This window comes from Leucopleurus acutus (assembly GCF_964270905.1).
Source record: "Leucopleurus acutus genome assembly, chromosome: 2".
Classification (NCBI taxonomy): domain Eukaryota; kingdom Metazoa; phylum Chordata; class Mammalia; order Artiodactyla; family Delphinidae; genus Leucopleurus; species Leucopleurus acutus.
Window position 1 is genome coordinate 30195323 of NC_139143.1, and position 24475 is coordinate 30219797.

The following is a 24475-nucleotide window of genomic DNA, read 5'->3' on the forward strand; positions in this document are numbered from 1 at the left end:
TTCCAATTTTAGTATATGTGCTGCCAAGCAAGCACTGTGACACTTTTTCCATGTTACTCCTCCCCTTGGGATTCACTTTGTCTTCTCACCTTCCCTTAGAAACTCCCTTTCTGGGCCAAGCTAACTCTTGATTGTTCTTAAAGAACTAATTCAGCAACTATCTACATCAGGAACCTCCTCTTCTTTCACCCCTGCACCCTGGCTCAACCCTCCAAGTTCTCTGCTACAATCCTATAATGCAGTAGGGCAGGTACGATACCTCATTAAACTTTGCATTCTGAATGCTAAGAATAGTGCTCGACACATAGTAGGTGTTCAATAAAAAGTGCTATTGATATAGTGACATAGACAAATCTAAAAAACATATTAAATAAACTTTAAATATATACTGTATGATTTCACTTACATGACATTCTAGAACAAGGAAAAACAAATCTATGGTGAAAAATATTAGAACAGTAGTTGTCTTTCAGTGAGGGGCAAGTAATGATGGGCAGGGGCATCAAAGTGTTTTTTTTTTTTATCTTGATAAGGGTTTGGATGTGTATATTCTTATTCAAATTCATTGAATAGCATACTTAAATTCTGTGCATTTATTATTTGTAAATTTCACTAAAAACACAACACCATAAACAAAGAGTGAACTCTAGTTAAAGATATATATACTGAAGTGTTTAGGGGTGATATGTACTGATATCTTCATCTTACTTTGAAATACATTTTTAAAATAAGGTGGATTGAAGGGTGAATTGAGGATGGATACATGAATACATCTGCAATGAGGCAAATATTGCAAAATGTTAAGAGTAAATTTTAAGTGGAGGGTAACACTGTCAACTGTTCTATATTTTTGAAATTTTTCATAATAAAATGTTGAGAAAGAAAAACTTATGAACCATGCTCTCTTCAGAAGAGAAGTTTTGTATATAATTGCAGAGGCTTTTTAGATCCCTGGAAGTCCAGCTATGAACAGATTATCCAAGGATCCCAGGTTAAGGGCTCTGGTTCTGTGACTCTGAGGATCTATTGTTAAAAACTTGTCAGGGAACACTTCTTTTTATCTGTGTGGAATACAAGATTGGTTCCTTTCAGTCTACTTACAATTTTGAAATTCAGAGAATATCCTGTAAAAAAAATAGTCTGATGATATATTTTCCTTATTTAGATTTTTAAAACAACAATTAGAGCAGCAAGAAAAAAATTAACCAAGTGATGTCACCAGAGCAAGATAAGAAGCTTAAAAAAAAACTGTAAAAACAAAAAGCTGAAATTTTATTAACTGACATTGGAAAATCTAGTTAAGATTATATAATGTAAAAATGTTGAAATAATAATTAGCCAGAAAAAGTAAACAATTTTGTGACCTCTTGATATGACCCCAAACTTACCCTTTTTATCAAAATCTTGGAGAAGTTAAAACACCTAGCTATTTTTAGATAAATGAGAACATGAAATACTATTGGATTCCCTGAGTGGAGCCTGAAGAATATTTGTGATTATACCCAAGAGTAGTTTCTGATAAACTGTTGAACCTCATCTACACCCAGCTGCTCAGAAGTTAGAATTGCCATGGCAAAAATGACCATACACAAAATGAAAACATAAATAAGAAACTGGGAAATAATATTTGGAACTTCTATCACAAAGGACTAATATTCCTAATGCGTATTCCTAATTATTTATACACGTGTGTGTGTATTTTTATATTCCTAATATATAAAGAGCTTTTTAAAACATTAGAAAAGAGCAATCTAGATAGAAAAATAGACAAAGAATAGACAAGTGAGGCATATACATAAAAATATGCTCCACTTATTCATTACAATAGAAAAAACATACCAAGTTACAATTTCCACCTATGATATTTGAACAAATCTAAAAGTTTGACACGGTACACTCTTGGTGAAGCTGTGGGGAAGTAAGCACTCTCATACGTTGTTAGTGGGAATATAAAATTGTGTAACTGATGTAGGGGAGAATTTGGCATTTACTTTGTGATGCAGCAATATCTCGTCTAGGAATCTATTTTAAAGATTAGATTCAAAAAATTGAAATGACGTATGCATAAGGCTATTTGTTACAGCATTATTTATAATTGCAAAAAAAATTGGAAACTACCCAAATGTTAACTCATAGGGGACTAGTTGAACAAACTATGGTACATCCAACTAACTGAAATAACATAGAGCTTTCAAAAAGAAAGATGAAATATCTGTACAACTATGTTCATACCTGCAGTAGCCAAAATGTGGAAGCAACCTAAATGTCCATCAATGGGTGAATTGTTAAATAATACGTGGTATATACATACAATGGAATATTATTTAGGCTTAAAAAGGGAGAACATTCTGACATATGCTCCAACATAAATGAACCTTGAAGACATTATACTAAGTGAAACAAACCAGTCACAAAAGGACAAATATGGTATAATTCCACTTACATGTGGTACCTAGGGTAGTCAGAGTCATAGAGACAGAATGTAGAATGGTGGGTGTCAGGGGCTGGAGGAGGGGGGAATGGGGAGTTATTGTTTAACGGGTATAGAGTTTTGGTTTTGCAAGATGAAAAGGGTTCTCTGGGTGATGAGGGTTGCACACAGTATGAATGTACTTAATACCACTGAACTCTATAACTAAAAATGGTTAATATGGTAAATTTTATGTTTTGTGTATTTTACCTTAAAATACACATCTTTTAAAAAGATGAACATTTCTATGTACTGTTTATAATGATCTCCAGAATATATTATTAAATAAAGTAAGCAAGGAATATAAGAATATGTACAGTATCTTAAAACTTGCTTGAGAAGGGGTGAGGGGATACACATAAGGATAAGTATTTGATTATATTTTTAAAAAACAACATTGGAAGCATAAATCAAAAACTTAACAAAACATTAACTATAGATTAGGAAAAGAATAGAAGGGACAGGAATGGAAGTTAGAATAAATCTTGTTTTGAAGATCTGATTTAAAATCTATTCAAATGTTTTACATAATAATTAGACAAAATTAAATTTTTAAAAAACAATACATTAAGAGTTCCGGGAAGATGGCAGAAGAGTAAGACGCGGAGATCACGTTCCTCTCCACAGATACACCAGAAATACATCTACGCGTGGAACAACTCCTACGGAGCACCTACTGAACGCTGGCAGAAGACCTCAGACCTCCCAAAAGGCAAGGAACCCCCCACGTACCTGGTTAGGGCAAAAGAAAAAACTAAACAGAGACAAAAGAATAGGGACGGGTCCTGCACCAGCGGGAGAGAGCTGTGAAGGAGGAAAAGTGTCCACACACTAGGAGCCCCTTCGCGGGTGGAGACTTCGGGAGGCGGAGTGGGGGAGCTTGGGAGCCGCGGAGGAGAGCACAGCAACAGGGGTGCGGAGGGCAAAGCGGAGAGATTCCAGCGCAGAGGATCGGGCCGACCGGCACTCACCAGCCGAGAGGCTTGTCTGCTCGCCCGCCGGGGCGGGCGGGACTGGGAGCTGAGGCTCCGGCTTTTGTCGGAGCGCCGGGAGAGGACTGAGGTTGGCGGTGTGAACACAGCCTGCAGGGCGTTGGTGCGCCGCGGCTGGCCGGGAGAGAGTCTGGGGAGGGGTCTGGACCTGCCGAAGAGGCAAGAGACTTTTGCGTCCCTCTTTGTTTCCTGGTGCACGAGGAGGGGGGATTGGGAACGCTGCTTGGGAGAGCTCCGGAGACGGGCGCGAGCCGCGGCTGGGAGTGCGGAGCCCAGAGACGGACATGGGACGCTAAGGCCGCTGCTGCCGCCGCCAGGAGGCCTGTGTGAGAGCGCAGGTCACTAGCCACACGCCCTTCCGGGGAGCCTGTGCAGCCCGCCGCTGCCGGGGTCCCGGGATCCGGGGACGGCTCCCCCGGGAGAGCGCACGGCGCGCCTCAGGCTGCAGCGTCACGCCGGCCTCTGCCACTGCAGGCCCGCCCTGCACTCTGTGACCCTCCCTACCCCCCGGCCTGGGTGAGCCAGAGCCTCCGAATCGGCGGCTCCTTTAACCCCGTCCTGTCTGAGCAAAGAACAGACACCCTCCGGCGACCTACACGCACAGGCGGGGCCAAATCCAAAGCTGAGCCCCTGGGAGCTGTGAGAACAAAGAAGAGAAAGGGAAATCTCTTCCAGCAGCCTCAGAAGCAGCGGATTAAAGCTCCACAATCAACTTGATATACCCTGCATCTGTGGAATACATGAATAGACAACGAATCATCCCAAATTAAGGAGCCCTGTGGATGAAAGGCTCTTGGTGCTGCAGCCAGGACTCAGTGCTGTGCCTCTGAGGTGGGAGAGCCAACTTCAGGACACTGGTCCACAAGAGGCCTCCCAGCTGCACATAATATCAAACAGCAAAAATCTCCGAGAGATCTCCATCTCAACGCCAGCACCCAGCTTCACTCAACGACCAGCAAGCTACAGTGCTGGACATCCTATGCCAAACAACTAGCAAGACAGGAACACAACCCCACCCATTAGCAGAGAGGCTGCCCAAAATCATAATAAGTCTACAGACACCCCAAAACACACCACCAGACATGGACCTGCCCACCAGAAAGACAAGATCCAGCCTCATACACCAGAACACAGGCACTAGTACCCTCCACCAGGAAGCCTACACAACCCACTGAACCAACCTTAGCCACTGGGGACAGACTCAAAAAACAACAGGAACTACGAACCTTCAGCCTGCAAAAAAAAAAAGGAGACCCCAAACACAGTAAGATAAGCAAAATGAAAAGACAGAAAAACACACAGCAGAGGAAGGAGCAAGATAAAAACCCACCAGACCTAACAAATGAAGAGGAAATAGGCAGTCTACCTGAAAAAGAATTCAGAATAATGATAGTAAGGTTGATCCGAAATCTTGGAGATAGAATGGACAATAGAATGGACAAATTGCAAGAATCAGTTAACAAGGACCTAGAAGAACTAAAGATGAAACAAGCAACGATGAACAACACAATAAATGAAATTAAAAGTACTCTAGATGGGATCAATAGCAGAATAACTGAGGCAGAAGAACGGATAAGTGACCTGGAAGATAAAATAGTGGAAATAACTACTGCAGAGCAGAATAAAGAAAAAAGAATGAAAAGAACTGAGGACAGTCTCAGAGACCTCTGGGACAACATTAAACGCACCAACATTCGAATTATAGGGGTTCCAGAAGAAGAAGAGAAAAAGAAAGGGACTGAGAAAATATTTGAAGAGATTATAGTTGAAAACTTCCCTAATATGGGAAAGGAAATAGTTAATCAAGTCCAGGAAGCACAGAGAGTCCCATACAGGATAAATCCAAGGAGAAATACGCCAAGACACATATTAATCAAACTGTCAAAAATTAAATACAAAGAAAACATATTAAAAGCAGCAAGGGAAAAACAACAAATAACACACAAGGGAATCCCCATAAGGTTAACAGCTGATCTTTCAGCAGAAACTCTGCAAGCCAGAAGGGAGTGGCAGGACATATTGAAAGTGTTGAAGGAGAAAAACCTGCAACCAAGATTACTCTACCCAGCAAGGATCTCATTCAGATTTGATGGAGAAATTAAAACCTTTACAGACAAGCAAAAGCTGAGAGAGTTCAGCACCACCAAACCACCTCTACAACAACTGCTAAAGGAACTTCTCTAGGCAAGAAACACAAAAGAAGGAAAGGACCTACAATAACAAACCCAAAACAATGAAGAAAATGGGAATAGGAACACACATATCGATAATTACCTTAAATGTAAATGGACTAAATGCTCCCACCAAAAGACACAGATTGGCTGAATGGATACAAAAACAAGACCCATATATTTGCTGTCTACAAGAGACCCACTTCAGACCTAGAGACACATACAGACTGAAAGTAAGGGGATGGAAAAAGGTATTTCATGCAAGTGGAAACCAAAAGAAAGCTGGAGTAGCAATTCTCATATCAGACAAAATAGACTTTAAAACAAAGACTATTAGAAGAGACAAAGAAGGACACTACATAATGATCAAGGGATCAATCCAAGAGGAAGATATAACAATTGTAAATATTTATGCACCCAACATAGGTGCACCTCAATACATAAGGCAAATACTGACAACCATAAAAGGGGAAATCGACAGTAACACATTCATAGTAGGGGACTTTAACACCCCACTTTCACCAATGGACAGATCATCCAAAATGAAAATAAATAAGGAAACACAAGCTTTAAATGATACATTAAATGAGATGGAGTTAATTGATATTTATAGGACATTCCATCCAAAAACAACAGAATACACATTTTTCTCAAGTGCTCATGGAACATTCTCCAGGATAGATCATATCTTGGGTCACAAATCAAGCCTTGGTAAATTTAAGAAAATTGAAATTGTATCAAATATCTTTTCTGACCACAACGCCATGAGACTAGATATCAATTACAGGAAAAGATCTGTAAAAAATACAAACACATGGAGGCTAAACAATACACTACTTAATAATGAAGATATCACTGAAGAAATCAAAGAGGAAATCAAAAAATACCTAGAAACAAATGACAATGGAGACACAACGACCCAAAACCTGTGGGATGCAGCAAAAGCAGTTCTAAGGGGGAAGTTTATAGCAATACAAGCCCACCTTAAGAAGCAGGAAGCATCTCGAATAAACAACCTAACCTTGCACCTCAAGCAATTAGAGAAAGAAGAACAAAAAAACCCCAAAGCTAGCAGAAGGAAAGAAATCATAAAAATCAGATCAGAAATAAATGAAAAAGAAATGAAGGAAACAATAGCAAAGATCAATAAAACTAAAAGCTGGTTCTTTGAGAAGATAAACAAAATTGATAAACCACTAGCCAGACTCATCAAGAAAAAAAGGGAGAAGACCCAAATCAATAGAATTAGAAATGAAAAAGGAGAGGTAACAACTGACACTGCAGAGATAAAAGAGATCATGAGAGATTACTACAAGCAACTCTATGCCAATAAAATGGACAATCTGGAAGAAATGGACAAATTCTTAGAAAGGCACAACCTGCCAAGACTGAATCAGGAAGAAATAGAAAATATGAACAGACCAATCACAAGCACTGAAATTGAAACTGTGATTAAAAATCTTCCAACAAAGAAAAGCCCAGGACCAGATGGCTTCACAGGCGAATTCTATCAAATATTTAGAGAAGAGCTAACACCTATCCTTCTCAAACTCTTCCAAAATATAGCAGAGGGAGGACCACTCCCAAACTCCTTCTACGAGGCCACCATCACCTTGATACCAAAACCAGACAAGGATGTCACAAAGAAAGAAAACTACAGGCCAATATCACTGATGAACATAGATGCAAAAATCCTCAACAAAATACTAGCAAACAGAATCCAACAGCACATTAAAAAGATCATACACCATGATCAAGTGGGGTTTATTCCAGGAATGCAAGGATTCTTCAATATACGCAAATCTATCAATGTGATAAACCATATTAACAAACTGAAGGAGAAAAACCATATGATCATCTCAATAGATGCAGAGAAAGCTTTTGACAAAATTCAACACCCATTTATGATAAAAACCCTGCAGAAAGTAGGCATAGAGGGAACTTTCCTCAACATAATAAAGGCCATATATGACAAGCCCACAGCAAACATCATCCTCAATGGTGAAAAACTGAAAGCATTTCCACTAAGATCAGGAACAAGACAAGGTTGCCCACTCTCACCACTCTTATTCAACATAGTTTTGGAAGTTTTAGCCACAGCAATCAGAGAAGAAAAGGAAATAAAAGGAATCCAAATCGGAAAAGAAGAAGTAAAGCTGTCACTGTTTGCAGATGACATGATCCTACACATAGAGAACCCTAAAGATGCTACCAGAAAACTACTAGAGCTAATCAATGAATTTGGTAAAGTGGCAGGATACAAAATTAATACACAGAAATCTCTGGCATTCCTATATACTAATGATGAAAAATCTGAAAGTGAAATCAAGAAAACACTCCCATTTACCATTGCAACAAAAAGAATAAAATATCTAGGAATAAACCTACCTAAGGAGACAAAAGATCTGTATGCAGAAAATTATAAGACACTGATGAAAGAAATTAAAGATGATACAAATAGATGGAGAGATATACCATGTTCTTGGATTGGAAGAATCAACATTGTGAAAATGACTCTACTACCGAAAGCAATCTATAGATTCAATGCAATCCCTATCAAACTACCACTGGCATTTTTCACAGAACTAGAACAAAAAATTTTGCAATTTGTATGGAAACACAAAAGACCCCGAATAGCCAAAGCAATCTTGAGAACGAAAGAAGGAACTGGAGGAATCAGGCTCCCAGACTTCAGACTATACTACAAAGCTACAGTTATCAAGACGGTATGGTACTGGCACAAAAACAGAAAGATAGATCAATGGAACAGGATAGAAAGCCCAGAGATAAACCCACGCACATATGGTCACCTTATCTTTGACAAAGGAGGCAGAAATGTACAGTGGAGAAAGGACAGCCTATTCAATAAGTGGTGCTGGGAAAACTGGACAGCTACATGTAAAAGTATGAAATTAGATCACTCCCTAACACCGTACACAAAAATAAGCTCAAAATGGATTAAAGACCTAAATGTAAGGCCAGAAACTATCAAACTCTTAGAGGAAAACATAGGCAGAACACTCTATGACATAAATCACAGCAAGGTCCTTTTTGATCCACCTCCTAGAGAAATGGAAATAAAAACAAGAGTAAACAAATGGGACCTAATGAAACTTAAAAGCTTTTGCGCAGCAAAGGAAACCATAAAGAAGACCAAAAGACAACCCTCAGAATGGGAGAAAATATTTGCAAATGAAGCAACTGACAAAGGATTGATCTCCAAAATTTATAAGCAGCTCATGCAGCTTAATAACAAAAAAACAAACAACCCAATCCAAAAATGGGCAGAAGACCTAAATAGACATTTCTCCAAAGAAGATATACAGAGTGCCAACAAACACATGAAAGAATGCTCAACATCACTAATCATGAGAGAAATGCAAATCAAAACTACAATGAGATATCATCTCACACCAGTCAGAATGGCCATCATCAAAAAATCTAGAAACAATAAATGCTGGAGAGGGTGTGGAGAAAAGGGAACCCTCTTACACTGTTGGTGGGAATGTAAATTGATACAGCCACTGTGGAGAACAGTATGGAGGTTCCTTAAAAAGCTACAAATAGAACTACCATATGACCCAGCAATCCCACTACTGGGCATATACCCTGAGAAAACCATAATTCAAAAAGAGTCATGTACCAAAATGTTCATTGCAGCTCTATTTACAATAGCCCAGAGATGGAAACAACCTAAGTGTCCATCATCGGATGAATGGATAAAGAAGATGTGGCACATATATACAATGGAATATTACTCAGCCATAAAAAGAGACGAAATTGAGCTATTTGTAATGAGGTGGATAGACCTAGAGTCTGTCATACAGAGTGAAGTAAGTCAGAAAGAGAGAGACAAATACCGTATGCTAACACATATATATGGAATTTAAAAAAAAAATGTCATGAAAAACCTAGGGGTGAAACAGGAATAAAGACACAGACTTACTAGAGAATGGACTTGAGGCTATGGGGAGGGGGAAGGGTAAACGGTGACAAAGCGATAAAGAGGCATGGACATATATACACTACCAAACGTAAGGTAGATAGCTAGTGGGAAGCAGCCGCATAGCACAGGGAGATCAGCTCGGTGCTTTGTGACCGCCTGGAGGGGTGGGATAGGGAGGGTGGGAGGGAGGGAGACGCAAGCGGGAAGAGATATGGGAATATATGTATATATATAACTGATTCATTTTGTTGTGAAGCTGAAACTAACATACCATTGTAAAGCAATTATACTCCAATAAAGATGTTAAAAAAAAAACAAACAAAAAAAACAATACATTAAAAATGCAATAAACTTTGTTGTGTATAGAGTTGGTGGCACAAGAAATTATTTCAAATAATTTTAAAACATAGTAATTTGATTGCATATTCCAAGAGATATGTACTCTAAGGACAGAAACTACAAAGATAAGATAATTGTTTCAGCTACCATATTTCTAGTTATTTTATTTTTTTCCAAAACTATAATCTAACATACTATAATATAATGTACTATAATACAATATAATATGACATAAAACCCTATATATTATATAAGATACATTATATAAATAATAGGATAAAGCAAGTAAGTAATTATGTTAATGTCATTAGAAACAGAGATTTTCTGTGAGAGAAAAAGATAACAAAAATAAAATCAGTAATGCCATATTATTTTAAATCTGAATGGGAATATCAGTACAAGCTAAAGATGTATTTTCTCTTAAATTTTTTTCCTAGTTCTGTCCATTGAAAAGTTCTAAAAACAAGGATCAATCTAGTGACAATAAGCATCTCTAAAACTCAGTTTGTAGTTTCTTAATACTATTTTTTTTTCAAATATTAAGTCCTTTATTAACATATAGCACAGTTTTGATGTGTGTGTGTGTGTGTGTGTGTGTGTGTGTGTGTGTTTGTACGTGTCTATCAGTCAAAATAAGTTGTCAAAAGGAGTTAAGAGAGTGGCTTTATCCCTCATGCTCTCACTAATTACCATCTCTAAAAAATTTTTTTGAACCAGTTTACTTTTAGAATGTATAATCAGAATTTTTACCATGGTGTTGGACTTTATGGCACCATAATTTCAGAGCCCTTCTTTTTTCTTTGTCTTTTTGCATTTATATGCCATAAGAAAGTCTGGTAACTATTCTATTAAGTAAAATGTTTCCAAGCAATAACTAGGTATAATACTCCACCATCCTTATAAAGCTCACTATTACAAGGCATCCATCCAATTAAAATTTTTTTAGATTATGATAGTTTTTCCCATTGAAATTTCCAAGACTGATGATAAATACTTTCTGTTATTCAAAAGTTCCCTCCCTACCCACCCAACAACCTGAAGGCATGAGTTATTCACAAATTCTCAAAGGCTATAAATGAACCTACCTGCTATAGGGATCCCTCCCAGACCTGTGTTGTGCTGTGGCGGGAGATTCAAGTCCAAGAAATTACTATTTGAGGTGGGATTTGCTGTGTGGTTCAAGTGCATGATGCTATTGCGTGGAAAGGCCATCCAAGGATAGCGGGCTGCCTGGCCTGGAAAACTGAATGAATTATAAACCGCTCGGTGCTGCTGAAATTGAGGGAACCTCTGTGGCAAGACTGAAAAGGTACTATTGAGACTCGAGTTGGCATTTGCAGGTGCAGCAGGATGCAGGAATCCAGAGCCCGGACCTTTGGCGGTTGTAGTGTGTGAAGAGGAGTTCTGAAGAGATGTAGGCGAAAGGGAAGGTTGGTCTTGGACTGACAGTTCCTTTTCAATCAGGTCTGCTAAGGCTTTTCGAGTGACATCAAAGGGATCAAAACCCAAGTCATCCTCTGGTTGTTTAGAAGAACCAAAGCCAAATGCTGCTTGCCAGTCTGTAGAAGACGATACTGGGATTGTTTCTGATGTGAAGAGGCTCTGTGGTTCTGGTGCTGTAGGCCAGTCACTGGATGCCTGTGGGGAACTGGGGAAAGGAGGAAGCCCACTTGGGATAGGGTTGGGATGGCGAAAATTGTCTGAGAATAATGACTGTGACTCAGTTACTGCCCCTTCAAAAGGAGACCGTGCACTGTGATTGGATGAACTGATGGGGATGACTGGATTGGATTTTGATAAACCAGGTGGTGGTGAAGGTGTATCACTGTTAGATATCTGCTGGGAATTATCACCATTCCCTATGCTGAGAGAATCGGAAGGTTTGTCAATGGGGGTATCATACCTCTGCAGTGGTGTCACTTTGTTCCTATTCTTATCAACTGAACCCGTAGACAGCCGAAGAAAATTGGGGTTTAATTTATATAATTCTTGAAGTAGCTTCTGTTCATATTCTTGGTGTTTACCCGCCTGCATTTCCTCTTTTGTGAAGCTGGCCGCCTCGTCCCCCAATTCATGTAGGTACATGCAGTCAGGCTTTGGACACTGCATATTCTTTAAGAAGTAACTGCAGTATTTTGTTGTACCTAGAGCTGCCTTAAGTGTTCTGCCATCTACCACCACATTGTTGACACACTGTATAGCTCTGAGAGCATCTTCCGACCGGATATAGGTTACGTAAGCACTGGCGCTTGGACCCTGTGAGCCTGCATATGATGTGCTATTATTGATGACAACTTTATGTATTTTACCAAACTTCCCAAAATATTCTGGTCGTTTTAAAACCTCTGGGTCTGCTAGGCGCTGAGACAGACCTACAACAAAGACGAGGTTTTTTTGTACAACACGTACACTAGCCAAATGTTTGCGATTTTCTGATATTTTCTGTTTTCTCTCATTTTGTTTCTGTTTTTTCTCATTCTTTATCCTTTGCAGTTCTTCCTGGGAGAGTGGTTTATAAACTGCTGGGTCTTCTGGATATGGCTTTCTGCATGCAGGACAAAGCCCATTTTCATCAGTGCGAATTCGATGCCAACAAAATCGGCAAATCTGGTAGCCACAGGTGCAAGGGAAAAAGTTGATATCATCTATCTCCAAGGGCTCCATGCAAAGAGGACATTCCACAGGGTCTTCCTTCACATCAGGACTGCGAGACATCTTCACGTTTATTAAACAGCAGCAAAAGTTTATAATAATTTAAGGGAGAAGGAGGTTCAGCGCTAGGAACTAAACTGTAGAACTTCGAAGACCCGCCTGCCTTGCCTCGCTTTTCCCTTATCCGATTCCACGCGTTGCCGCGTCCTCACAAGAGACCACTGAACGAGTGTCGGGGAAAAAACTCTTCAGAAACGGGCCTGATTGCTTCAGCGAGTCCGACCTTTACGGCTGAGAGAGAGACTCTCAGCTTTCGGTGGGTTCCACAGCCAGACGGGCCACCATCTTACATTAGGGTAAGACTCCTCCCCTTAATACTATTTTAATGATTAATCTCACTAAAAGAATTAGGATTTCTTGGTAAAATGGTGGATTGTAGATCTGGAACAAGAAATTAACAAAATACGCCTGGAAACTTGTCACACCTGGAAGCTATCCAGAACTACTAGAGTCATGTTAAAAGAGCTCAAAAGCCTGAAAAGTGTCCAACTAGCTTGAGATGGGATGATTTGAGAATTAATTAATAATGCAATAGACTGAAACAAATCAAGAATATTTAAATTTATGATTTGATAATGATACTAAACAAATAAAATCCATTGACCACTTTTTTGGAGGATGCTAAGGAACCCAATTTCTTATTTTGAAAACTGATAAATGTAAGGAAAGAATCAATCAGTTACTTTGATTTCCTGTCTGAACTGTACCTCAGTGTAACCAAATAGTTGATAATAGTTTTTCTTTTTTCTTTTTTGAATTTTATTTATTTTTTTTATACAGCAGGTTCTTATTAATTATCCATTTTACACATATTAGTGTATATATGTCAATCCCAATCTCCCAATTCATCCCACCACCACCATCCCCCCACACTTTTCTCCTTTGGTGTCCATACGTTTGTTCTCTACATCTGTGTCTCTATTTCTGCCCTGCAAACCAGTGATAACAGTTTTTCTTTAAAGACACATTCCAGCTAATAAATGAATCAGAATGTTAAGATGGCAACTCTGAATGAAATAATAAACCTAGGTAGTGGTCATCAATGGCTGATCCAAAAAAAGAGAACCAGTATTATGTGAATTTTGATGGAAGTACATGACATCATGTACTGTAGTGACCTCCATGTACTATAGAGTCTTATTTTTTTTTTTAATCAAAGCTACATGCACCAGATATAACTACCAGGTTAAAGGAAGTAAAGAAGAACTTTTTAAATTCACCACAAGTGTGCAATCAGCAAAATCTGGAAAATGAGAAACCAGGTACCAATTGTCCAGTATCTTCAAGATATAATTTGCAAGGGGAAAAAAAGAGATATGGAAAGATAATTATATATTAAAAAAGACTGAAGAGACATCAACCAAATGCAACAAATGGGCCTTGATTAGATTCTGGCTGAAACAAACTGTAAGAAATACAAATGTATGATAAAATCTGGGAAAACTGAAAAATGTGATGTGATTATATTAAAGACCTCTTGTAAATTATTTTAGAAAATAATGGTACCATTGTTTTGTTTTGTTTTTGAGTCATTACCATTCAGAGATACATACTGAAATATTTAGGGATGAAATTACACAATGTCTGGGATTTGCTTCAGAATAATCCATCCATTGACAGTGGTCATGGGAAAGTGGTAGGAATAACGAGAAATAAGTTTGGCCATGCATAGATAATTTTTGAAGCTGGGTGATAATACATAAAAGTTCATTGTATTATTTTCTCTACTTTTATATATGTTTGTAAATGTTCATAATAAAAAGGAAAACAAATCAAGAAAAAACTTACATCAACATATTGAGAAAAGTTTTTCTCCACTATCAACTCCACATCTGGGAAAGGAATAGCCATACTCCTATCTTTAGCAGACATCCTTAGATGCACAATACGATTCCCATTTTGTAGGACAGGCACAACATCAGGCAGCTCCCATATCACCGCAAGGTAAATATCATCTTCCTTACCCTTTAAGAGAAATCCAGTGAGTACATGAAAAGTTCAATTAACTGTTTTATTTTGAGCTGTTTTAAAGATATAGAGAAAAATAGAGCAAACAGTGATATACCCACCACTCAGCTTTATCATATCTTAAGCACCATCTATCCCTCCCTAATATAATTCCTCTTTCTTCTTTACTCTCCAGAGGTAACAAGTAACCTGAATATGGTTTTAGTCATGAAAGTTTATACACACACACACACACACACACACACACACACACACACACACACACACCCCATATTCAGGTTTTAGTCATATATATTGGGTAGGCCAAAAAGTTCGTTTGGGATTTTCCGTAGCATCTTAACATCTTTCTGGCCAACCCAATATATATTACATGATATTGCTTCCAGGCTTCTAACTTTTTATAAATGTTATCAAACTGTATGGATTCTGCTTCAACTTGTTTGTTTCACTTAATATTATATTTTTGAGATTTATACAAGTTATTACATGGAGCTCTAGTTCATTTATTTTTAACTGCTTTATAGTATTGTATGAATCCACTATAATTTACTTATCCATTCTCTTACTGATGAGTGTTCCGGTTGTTGCCAATTTTTCACTGCGTTTTTTTATGGACAGGTGCCATATTTTCTTGAGCATGTGCCTGGTGTAGAATTACCAAGTTGTAAGATATGCACACCATCAACTTCACTAGGTATTGCCAAGTGGCTCTTCAAGGTAGCATCCATTTCCACTTTCACCAGGAGTAAATAGAAGCTCTCCTTTCTTCACATTCTTGCCAAAAACTCGTTTTACTTGATTTTTAAATAATTATTTTTGACTGTCTGATGGGCTTAAAATAGGACATTTAAAAATTAATTTTAAAATTTGTTAATTACATTAATCACATTTTTCTAATTTAGTAAGTTGAACTTTTTTTTTTTCATGTATTTGTGAGGCATCCAGCTTTCTTATCTGTCCTTTGTCTATTTTTCTGTTGGGCTGTTTCTTTTTCTTTTGGATTTGTGGAGCTTCTTTTGGTATTCTGGTTCCTAATCTTTTCTCAGTTACCTGGGGTGCAGTGGTCTTTTCTCAGTCTGTGACTTGTCCTTCTGCTTTGTTTTTTAAGGCAAATGTTTGTTTTTAATTTTACTGTAGTAAAGATATCTTTGTGATATCCCATCCATGAATATGGTATATCTCCATTTATTCAGGGTGTTTCTATGTCCTTTAAGATTTCCCACACCCCCACACAAAAATCTTGTATGTTATTGTTAGATTTATTTTAGGTACCTTAGATTTTTGTTTGCTGTTGTATTTATTTATTCTGTTTTCTAATTGGTTATTATTCATGAGATGCTCTTAGCTTTAGAATTTTCCATTTTTATATGGAAATAAAGGCCAATTTTTGAAGATTGGTTATTCTGTGAGCAGAGCAGGGATCTTCCTTGGTTGCAAATCAGCTGTGGTAAAGTGGGGAGAATATTGGTCTAGGCATGATGACAATGTGTTTCTAGTCTTAGTTCTAGTGAGAACTTGGGCAAAGTGTATAACTTTATGGGGCCTTATATCCTTAGTTAATGGATAAAAGTCCTTCCATTTTTTAAAAAAAACTTTATGATTCTAGGAGTAGATCTAATATCTCTGTTATCTCATATCTATGTTAATTCAAAAGTATGAGCCAGTGGTACTCCCACATACTAGTTGATTCTTTGGTTAGCATTTGCACCATTGTGGGAGTAGAAGTAATCTCAGCAATATCCAAATAGTGATCTGATATTGATATACTGAGTAATAGCTTATTTAGGGTCATGGGCCCCCTTGATGGGATGAATTGGCTACAGTGGTTTTAATAAGTTTAGCTGGTTTCAACTGAACCACTTAGGAAGGTGGTTATCAGACTTTCTGAATTCATAGAGCACTAAATTTTAAAAATATTTTAAAAGATTGATTTAGAGTTACTAACATTTAATTTTGCTAGGAAAGGACATGGGGGAAAGGAGAGAGAAAACTCTATTATCATCATTTTATGAAAAGAAAGGCTATTTTAATAGAAAAAGTAAAAAAGATAAAATCTTATAATTTTTGAAGTAAAATTAGGTTTATGAAAAATTATTCTTATTTTATTCATTTCATCTCTAATTGGTGAAACTTTTTATCTCAGATAGGTATTGGCAGATAGGCCTTTAGGAATTGGTGCCCCAGAAAAACAGCAGTTCACATAATGCTAAGGGCATGTATTATGCTAATTGCTTCACAAAGAAAGGTCTTTTGCTTTAAGGGACTCACAAATAGAGCTATATGAGTAGACACACAAAGTAATGTGGATAGGAAGGAAGATCAAATAAAAAGAAATAAGTGGGGTTTTAGAATTTGAACTATTTGGGGGGGGATTAATAAAAATCTCTGAACTCCCATAGTGCTTTGTTCATAATGTTAGAACAGTAATTTCTAATCAACCTATGGTTTTGTCAAAAAGGGTTTTGGGGCAAATTTATACCAAATTTACTAAAATTTTTATGTACTCAATACAATTTTATCCTCTTAAAACTGAGATATGAAAAACTATACTGTTTTCTTCTCTGTGGTCTATGAAGTTTTATCAGTGGGTCAGTCAATTTAAAATCTGCCCTTCCATTACATGACTAAAGGACCTTGCCCAGAAAAACTAGTATAGCGGTGATTTGTGAAGAGATCAGGCAACTGCACAAGCATTTTTCTGAGACTTGAGAAAAGAAAACTAAGAATATAAGTACAAGAGAGACATGACATTTTAAACCATTAAAAACTGGTTTGAAGACATTAAAAAGAAGTACATAAAACTTATGGGGACTCTACTTTACTTCATAATGCATTAGCAATGTTTCCTGAATAACTGAATGTGATACCTGAAGAATTTTTTGTTTTGTTTGTTTGTTTGTTTAATGCAGCTGAGAGTCTTGGAAGATAGAGGTTTGTTTCATCTTTTCTCCACTCTACTCCCAGCTTCAATGTCAGGAAGAACAACCTTCCTGCCCTCAACAGTTTCTGGGGACAAGCAGAGAAATGGGGTTTAGAGTTTGGGGAAAGAAAGTTATCATGGGCCTGTTCCGCCCTGGGCTGAATAAAAGCCTGGGAACCCTTATTCAGGGGGAGACTCCTGGGATGGGATTTAAGCATGGTGGTTCATCTGCAAATATGCTTAAATCCCCAGAGGTGTGTGTGGAGGGGACAATGTGTGGCATGGCTTATGCCTAGTTTCCCTTTCTTCCAAGGAAGTAGAGGAGTAGCTGAACAGGTGGACTAAGCCTTCTGTACTTTAGAAATTGGGAGAGTGAGAAGAGAATGGGCTTCAGAAAAGCTTATTGCCAGTGCCTCGACAGGGGACTGTTGTGGGGACTGCTAAACCCCAGCCCTCAAGAACACCATGGCTGTACATCCCACCCTTTGGGATTATCACATCATGCAATTTTCTAGTAGCCAAACCCCAGTGAGCAGAAAAAGAAATGTAGTTCAGTAGGCCTAGAATCTAGAGAGTAGAACAGACAAAACATGCAGAACAGATCCCAGACTAACTAGAACTGCTGGGAAGTATGATAACTTGAGCAAAACTGAACAGTACTTAAGGGAGTTCAAAACAGAAACAAAAACCAACACAACGTGATCTTCAAATTTAAGAATTTGGGGGCTTCCCTGGTGGCACAGTGGTTAAGAGTCCACCTGCCGATGCAGGGGACACGGGTTCATGCCCCAGTCCGGGAAGATCCCACATGCTGCGGAGCAGCTAGGCCCATGAGCCATGGCCGCTGAGTCTGCGCATCCAGAGCCTGTGCTCCACAACGGGAGAGGCCACAACAGTGAGAGGCCCGCATACCACAAAAACAAAAAACAACAACAAAAAAATTTAAGAATTTGGTTAATGAGCTGAAGGAGAATCAACACCTGTCTGAAACTTGAACTAATAGTCTAGCAGTAGAGAAAATACTTCAAAACAGTTAGCAAAACTAAAATGAAACAAAAACACAGAGGAAAATATAAGAGATTTGGAGGACAGATTCAGAAGACCTAATATGCAAATAGTATGGGTTCCTGAATTAGAAAAAAAAACAGATGCCAAAGAGACATCTAATACACAAATAATAATTCAAAAAATCCCCTGAGCTGGAAGAAATACCTAGGACTTCAGATTGAAAGTCTCCTGTGGAATTGATGGGAAAAGATATACACATAGGCATAGACTTTAAACTTCAAGACAAAGAAAACATCTTACAAATTTGCAGAGAGAAAGAATAAGTTGCTTACATAGGAAGACACAGAGAAGCTTTGGACTGCTCATTGGTAACACTGTCACTTCAAGACGGTGAAGTTACATATAGACTGAATAAAAGGTCCTGTAACTCAAGAATGCCAAAATATTTCCCAAGAGTTGGTGCTGATTTACACCAACATTAGCAGTGAATGAGTAGTCACATTGTTCCACAGCCTTGCTAAAACTCAGACTTACTTTTAAAATCAGTCTATTGGGTATATTATATCTATTCAAATTCTAACTTAAAGTTACTAATAAAGTTTAGCGGCTTTTCATGTTTATTGGCCTTTTGTGTTTTCTGTTTTGTGAAGTGTCTATCTTTTTTCATTTTTCTATTGAACTGTTTATCTTACTTATTATCTAAGAACTTTGGATACTAATCAAGTTGCAAATATTTTCTATAATTCTACTCTTGTCTTTTTGCTCTCATTATGGTGACTATTGATGGAGAAATGTTATTAATTCAAATATATTAATCTTTTCCTTAATAACTAGTGATTTTAAAATATCATTTAAGATATTTCTTTATCCTGAGTTCATAAAAACAATCCCCTTAATTATCTGCTAAAAACCATATTGTTTTGTTTTTCAATTAATGTCTTGAAGTCATTAATCCACAAGGAATAGTCTTAGAGATCATGAAATCATGAAAATTCGAGTTCTTTTTTTCTCTCCCTGTGGGTATCTAGTTGCTCAAAAACGATTTATTGAAAAGTATATTCTTGCCACAAATATCTGCTATGCCATTTCTGCTGTATATGGATTTTTTTGTTGTTCTGTTACTCTCTGTGCCCAAACTTGGTTGTCCTGTTTCCTTATGAGCTTAATTATGTTACCTATGGTCTGAGATGAAGTTGTCTTCCTCCAGAATTAATTTGTGCTTGTTTCTGCCAGGTGCCTGGTGGAACTACCAGTATTGGATCACCTTAAACCAAGTTCATAGCTAAGATTTCCTTGACCACCTAAGTACTGCAAATCTAGGCGGCAAGCTAGGTTGCAAATGCACATGAGATCCTACCTGTGGTCAGTTTCTCAGGGACAGGGTTTGTCTCATCTTGTTTTGTTTTCCTACTCTTCTCCCTTGTTCCCTGCTTGGCTCAGTGTGAGGGCAGGCTTTCCTGGATTGCCCCTAGGAGGTTGGCTTTTTTCTTTCTGGTTCACCCTAATCTTGATAGTGTGATTTTGGGTCCCAGCATATTGTGGAGTTGGTATTAAACTCCTTGCCTTACACAGGCCCTGAGCCTTGACTTCTTTTGCCCCTTCTAATCTGGTGAGTTTTCAAAAATTGAACCCAGTTTACTTTGGAAAATGCCCTCAGAATGAAAGTAGCAGTGGTGTTTTGGTTCTCAATTTACCTTTCTCATTCTCCACTTTCACTAAAATTTTGGTCTGCTATTTACTTACTATATTGTCATCTCTTTAATGCTAGTTAGGAGATTTAGAAAATATATTATCCAGAAATTTTAATGGTTTTCAGTGGAGGATTGGTCTGAGTAATCTAGTTCACTAATATAGAATCCTGGGATTTAGAAAAAATATGTAGCATATGTGGAGCACACAAAATGTTTCTTGAATTGTGTTGAATTTAATTGGAAATCTGAGGAAAGAGAAATCTTCCCTGACTCCCAGATTAGGTTAGGCACCACCCACCATCATTAATTTCTATAGCACTTTGTGCAAGCAATCATAACACTTGTAATAGGCGGATCAACATTAGTCTTTCTTATTAAATTGTAAGTCCCATTGTGAAAGGGGGATATCTTTCTGGTTCATGGTAAACATTTGGTAAATGATCACTGAACAAAACAAGTGAATGAAAGTATTCTAGAAAGTATGTAAATCAGACCATATTTACTTTAAATTGGCAGATAATAATAAGTGATAAGTAAATAATAAGATGTTAATAATAATAAGTGTATTTTCAACATTATCCTTATTGTAAAATTCCCCTGTCCAACATTAATAAAAATACCCTAAAATGCTCCATAGATTTACTATTGTATATCTTACAAGGGATTTCTTATATTTCTTACATTTCAGTCCTTAGTGAGCACCTACTCTGGGCAGAGCAAAAATACAAATATGAATAAGACGGGTTTTCAGTCCTCATCAAGTTAAATCTATAGAATTCTGGAGACATGGAAAATAATCAAAGTAAAAAATGCTACAATAGGACTAAAAGCAATTTTGATGTGAGAACAGCACCATGCTACTTTTTGCAGTTTTTAAAAAGAAGTGTTTATAACAACAGACATTGTCTGTTAGGAAGGGTATCTTGATGGTCAATTGCACTAACTTAAAACAGGGAAATTAATACACTGTCGCATTTAAGACTATATTACTAAGAAGTTCCTTTTTACAGTGCCATTTTTTAAGGGAGTAAGTGAGCTTGTTTTATTTATTACTTCTTTATTTATTTTTTAAACATTTCAGCAATTAAAGGTTCTGAGGGCTAAGTTGTTGGAGATGAGTTTGGTTTTATTTCATCTCTCTAAAGAGAAAGTAGGTTGGTAGACCAAGCCCTGATAAAAGCAAAGTTGGCAACACGAATGACACTGCATGAGCTGGGGCTGGGGGTGTGCATGTGTGTGTCAGGACCAGATGGTAAGAAGATGGGAAATAAAGAATAAGAATTCCAGTCTAAGGCCGTCTGTTGAACAAATGGTAAGCTATAAGAAAGACTAATGCCATCTCTAGCCAAAACTTTATTTGGGGCCAAAATTACACTTTCCTAATGACCCCCTTGCTTTGTGTCACTTTTTAGGTTCTTCCTTCACAGGCTGAAAACCCACAAGTGCTAACTACATGCCCCAGTTTTCAGGAATAATGCTACCTGCAAGTTCTGTTTTCTGAAGGAATGTGTTTATGTTTAGATGATATTTAAACTATTGCTTTATTTTGTCAATTCAGCAAAAAATAATCAGACCAAATTCTCGTTTAGAGATGTGTTGACTTGGCTATCAACTTGTTTTCACTTTCCTGCAAATTATTTAATACATAATTAAATAGAATTGTGTTGATGCCACAACTGTTTTTCTCTCAATTATCTAAAAGGTCATTAAATTTTTCCTTTGGTCTATATATTATTCAAGTTTTAACTTCATTTCTCAGTATTTCATTTTATTTATTGAGGAAATTGAGTTCATCAGTAAGAACTCAACATTCCGAACAGGGTAGAATTACAAAGTAAATCTTTTAAAGGAAATTTACAACTATTTCTTTCCACTTTAGAGCTTCCTTTCTAGCACAGTGCCATTTTGGATTGCTCAAACAGCAAAGAAGGATTAGTTGAATCAAGAAAGTTTTTCACTCCTTTTTTCCAACAGTAGGGCTGTCAGTCATCGTAATCAATGCTACCTTAATGCAAGACTTTTTTTCTGATCTTAGCTTTCAGAAGGGGAATAATAAGGGCAATGAATCCCAGAGTTCTAGTCAGGGAAACATCCACTTCATAGCCAGGATAAATAATCTAATTTTCTTTTTTATTTTATGTTCTATAAATTTTTATTGATTTTTTTGGCCACGCCTCACAACTTGCAGGATCTTAGTTCCCCGACCAGCGATCAAACCCATGCCCCCTGCATTGGGAGTGCAGAGTCTTAACCACTGGACCACCACGGAAGTCCATAAATGATCTAGTTTTCATTTAAGAATGAAGAAGGCATTAGTGTTCTTAGGTGGTAATAGACTCACAGGAAAAAATAAATTAGTCTACCTCAATCCCTGTAAAACAGCCCTGAGCAGATGGCATTATTAACTATAAAGTAAACAAAGTAATTTTGGTGGCAAACTGAAAAAGTGACTTGAGCATCCCTGAATGCATTATGGGTTATAAGGTTCAGAGAGGAATCATTGCTCCCTATCACAGAGTCTGCTGGGAAGCAGCTCTGCCAGTGAATTATCCCCAAATGAGGGTATAAACCATGTCAGAGGTGGCAGCTGTATATACATTTAATCTTTTTGATATCCACTCCAGAGGATCCCAGCTAATCCCTTCAGCAAACACTGGATAGGCAGGATGCTATGGCTGAGCAGCTATTCTTTTTTGTTCTTTGCTTGGACCTGGGCAATGTTAAAATTAGGAACATCCTAGGAAGGTTGGTGGAGAAATACTATCCTCAGCTGGCTGGCAAGAGAGGATTTAAATGGGGATTATCCACACTCAGTTGATTTTCCCAAGAAGAGCGTATAGAGTATATAAAAATGGGATTGCAAACCTGGATCATTTTAATCTTCCCATTGCGCTCCAAAGCGAGGATCAAGTACTGGTGTTTTTCCTGAGCTTTCAGGAAAATCAGGCGTTGCAGCCAGTGCTCTTCCTCCTTCCAGTCTTTCCCTTCTGGTAACACTTTCATCTCTTGCCCGCTGCCAAAGTCCCAGATTTTAACTGTTCCTGAACACAGAGAGAAAAGACTATATTGGCAAAAGTAATGTATAGAAAGAATGACTTTTATCTCACAGAAAATTGATCTAACTGAAAGCTTTCTGCAACAGTTTATCCTAGGTTTATTTCCTACTGAGACTGCTATATGAGTCTCTCTAGCATTGCTGTGTACCAAATATATTTCTGTATGCCTTAATTTGTCACAGCCTGATAAAAAATAAACAGGACCAGCCAATGTCTTGAAATTTGCAACTGTTTTCTTTGAAATTCTCAGACTCTCCTGTCTGAGCTTTCTGTCTTAAGTGGGTCTTTTCTGTCTTTATTCTCCCAATGCCTTCCAGTTTGCTAAGTACTCTTCAGTATCTATCATCAATCAATCAATCTATCTATCTAATATCATGTCACAATGATTATTAATAGTCAAAAATCACTCCAATAGTGTCATTTCCTAAGGTGCTAACGTGTTTTAGGACTAGCTCCTACTGGTAACAAAAGGTTTAAAAGAATGCCAGCAGGTAGGAAACAGTCAAGCTTTGAGTTGTTTTTCTGTTACATAAGAAGGAAATGCAGAAAGAGTGTCATGTTTCTTCCTACATTTGAAATCGTACTTTCTTTACAGTTAACTTCATTCATTTAGGAGACCCTGATGAAGAGGCCAAGTGAGATGATAGCATACTTCTTGAATGCCTATTTCTGCGTCATTACTCAGTGTACACTGATAATTATCTTCTAACATGGATTTTTATAGCGACCTCAGGGTTAAAAGCTAGTGTACTGCCCTTCACAGTACTTTTCCTCCCCTTCCTTAACCCTAACCTCAACCCCCTCCTCCTGCTTCTTATCTTCCAGTTCTAATCCTGCTGGGCATCCAGAATGTTTTCACTGTGCTGTTTTCCTTCCTTTATGCTAGGTTCCCTCCATCAGCAATACTCACAACCCCATCATTTTTTTTTTCACTAAAAACATCTTTAAACATTAATTAAATTCTCCCTATATACACAGCATGGTGGTAGGAGCAGGGGATGAAAGTGAGCATAGTTTCTGCCTTCAAGGAATTTATGGTCATGTAGGAAGTCATATAAACAAGTAAAAGAAGTGATCATGCTCTCACTTACTCCTGGGTATGTGGACCACAGTCTCATGGCCCAGATTTCCTGCTAACTTAGGACTGTGGCAATAAGATTTAGTGGGGCAGAAAGCAGGGAGGATACTGCTCAGCTCTTCCC

The 24475-nt window shown here is 37.8% G+C and overlaps 2 protein-coding genes across 2 annotated transcripts in view; both read right to left on the reverse strand.

Moving 5' to 3' along the window:
- WDR64 (WD repeat domain 64) overlaps positions 1–24475 on the reverse strand; it is a gene marked incomplete at both ends in the record, with an annotated part of 159241 nt that overhangs the window by 60890 nt on the left and 73876 nt on the right. Inside the window, 2 exons of the mRNA XM_082833645.1 lie at positions 14419–14595; positions 23083–23258. Of these exons, the coding sequence (XP_082689771.1) occupies positions 14419–14595; positions 23083–23258 (353 nt within the window). The remainder of the gene's footprint in view (positions 1–14418; positions 14596–23082; positions 23259–24475) is intronic.
- On the reverse strand, positions 10981–12907 carry LOC309958011 (CCR4-NOT transcription complex subunit 4-like; the record flags this gene model as incomplete). The annotated part of the gene is made up of 1 exon (XM_082833632.1): positions 10981–12907. The coding sequence occupies exon 1, from the start codon at positions 12631–12633 to the stop codon at positions 10981–10983; it is 1653 nt and encodes a 550-aa protein (XP_082689758.1). The 5' UTR covers positions 12634–12907.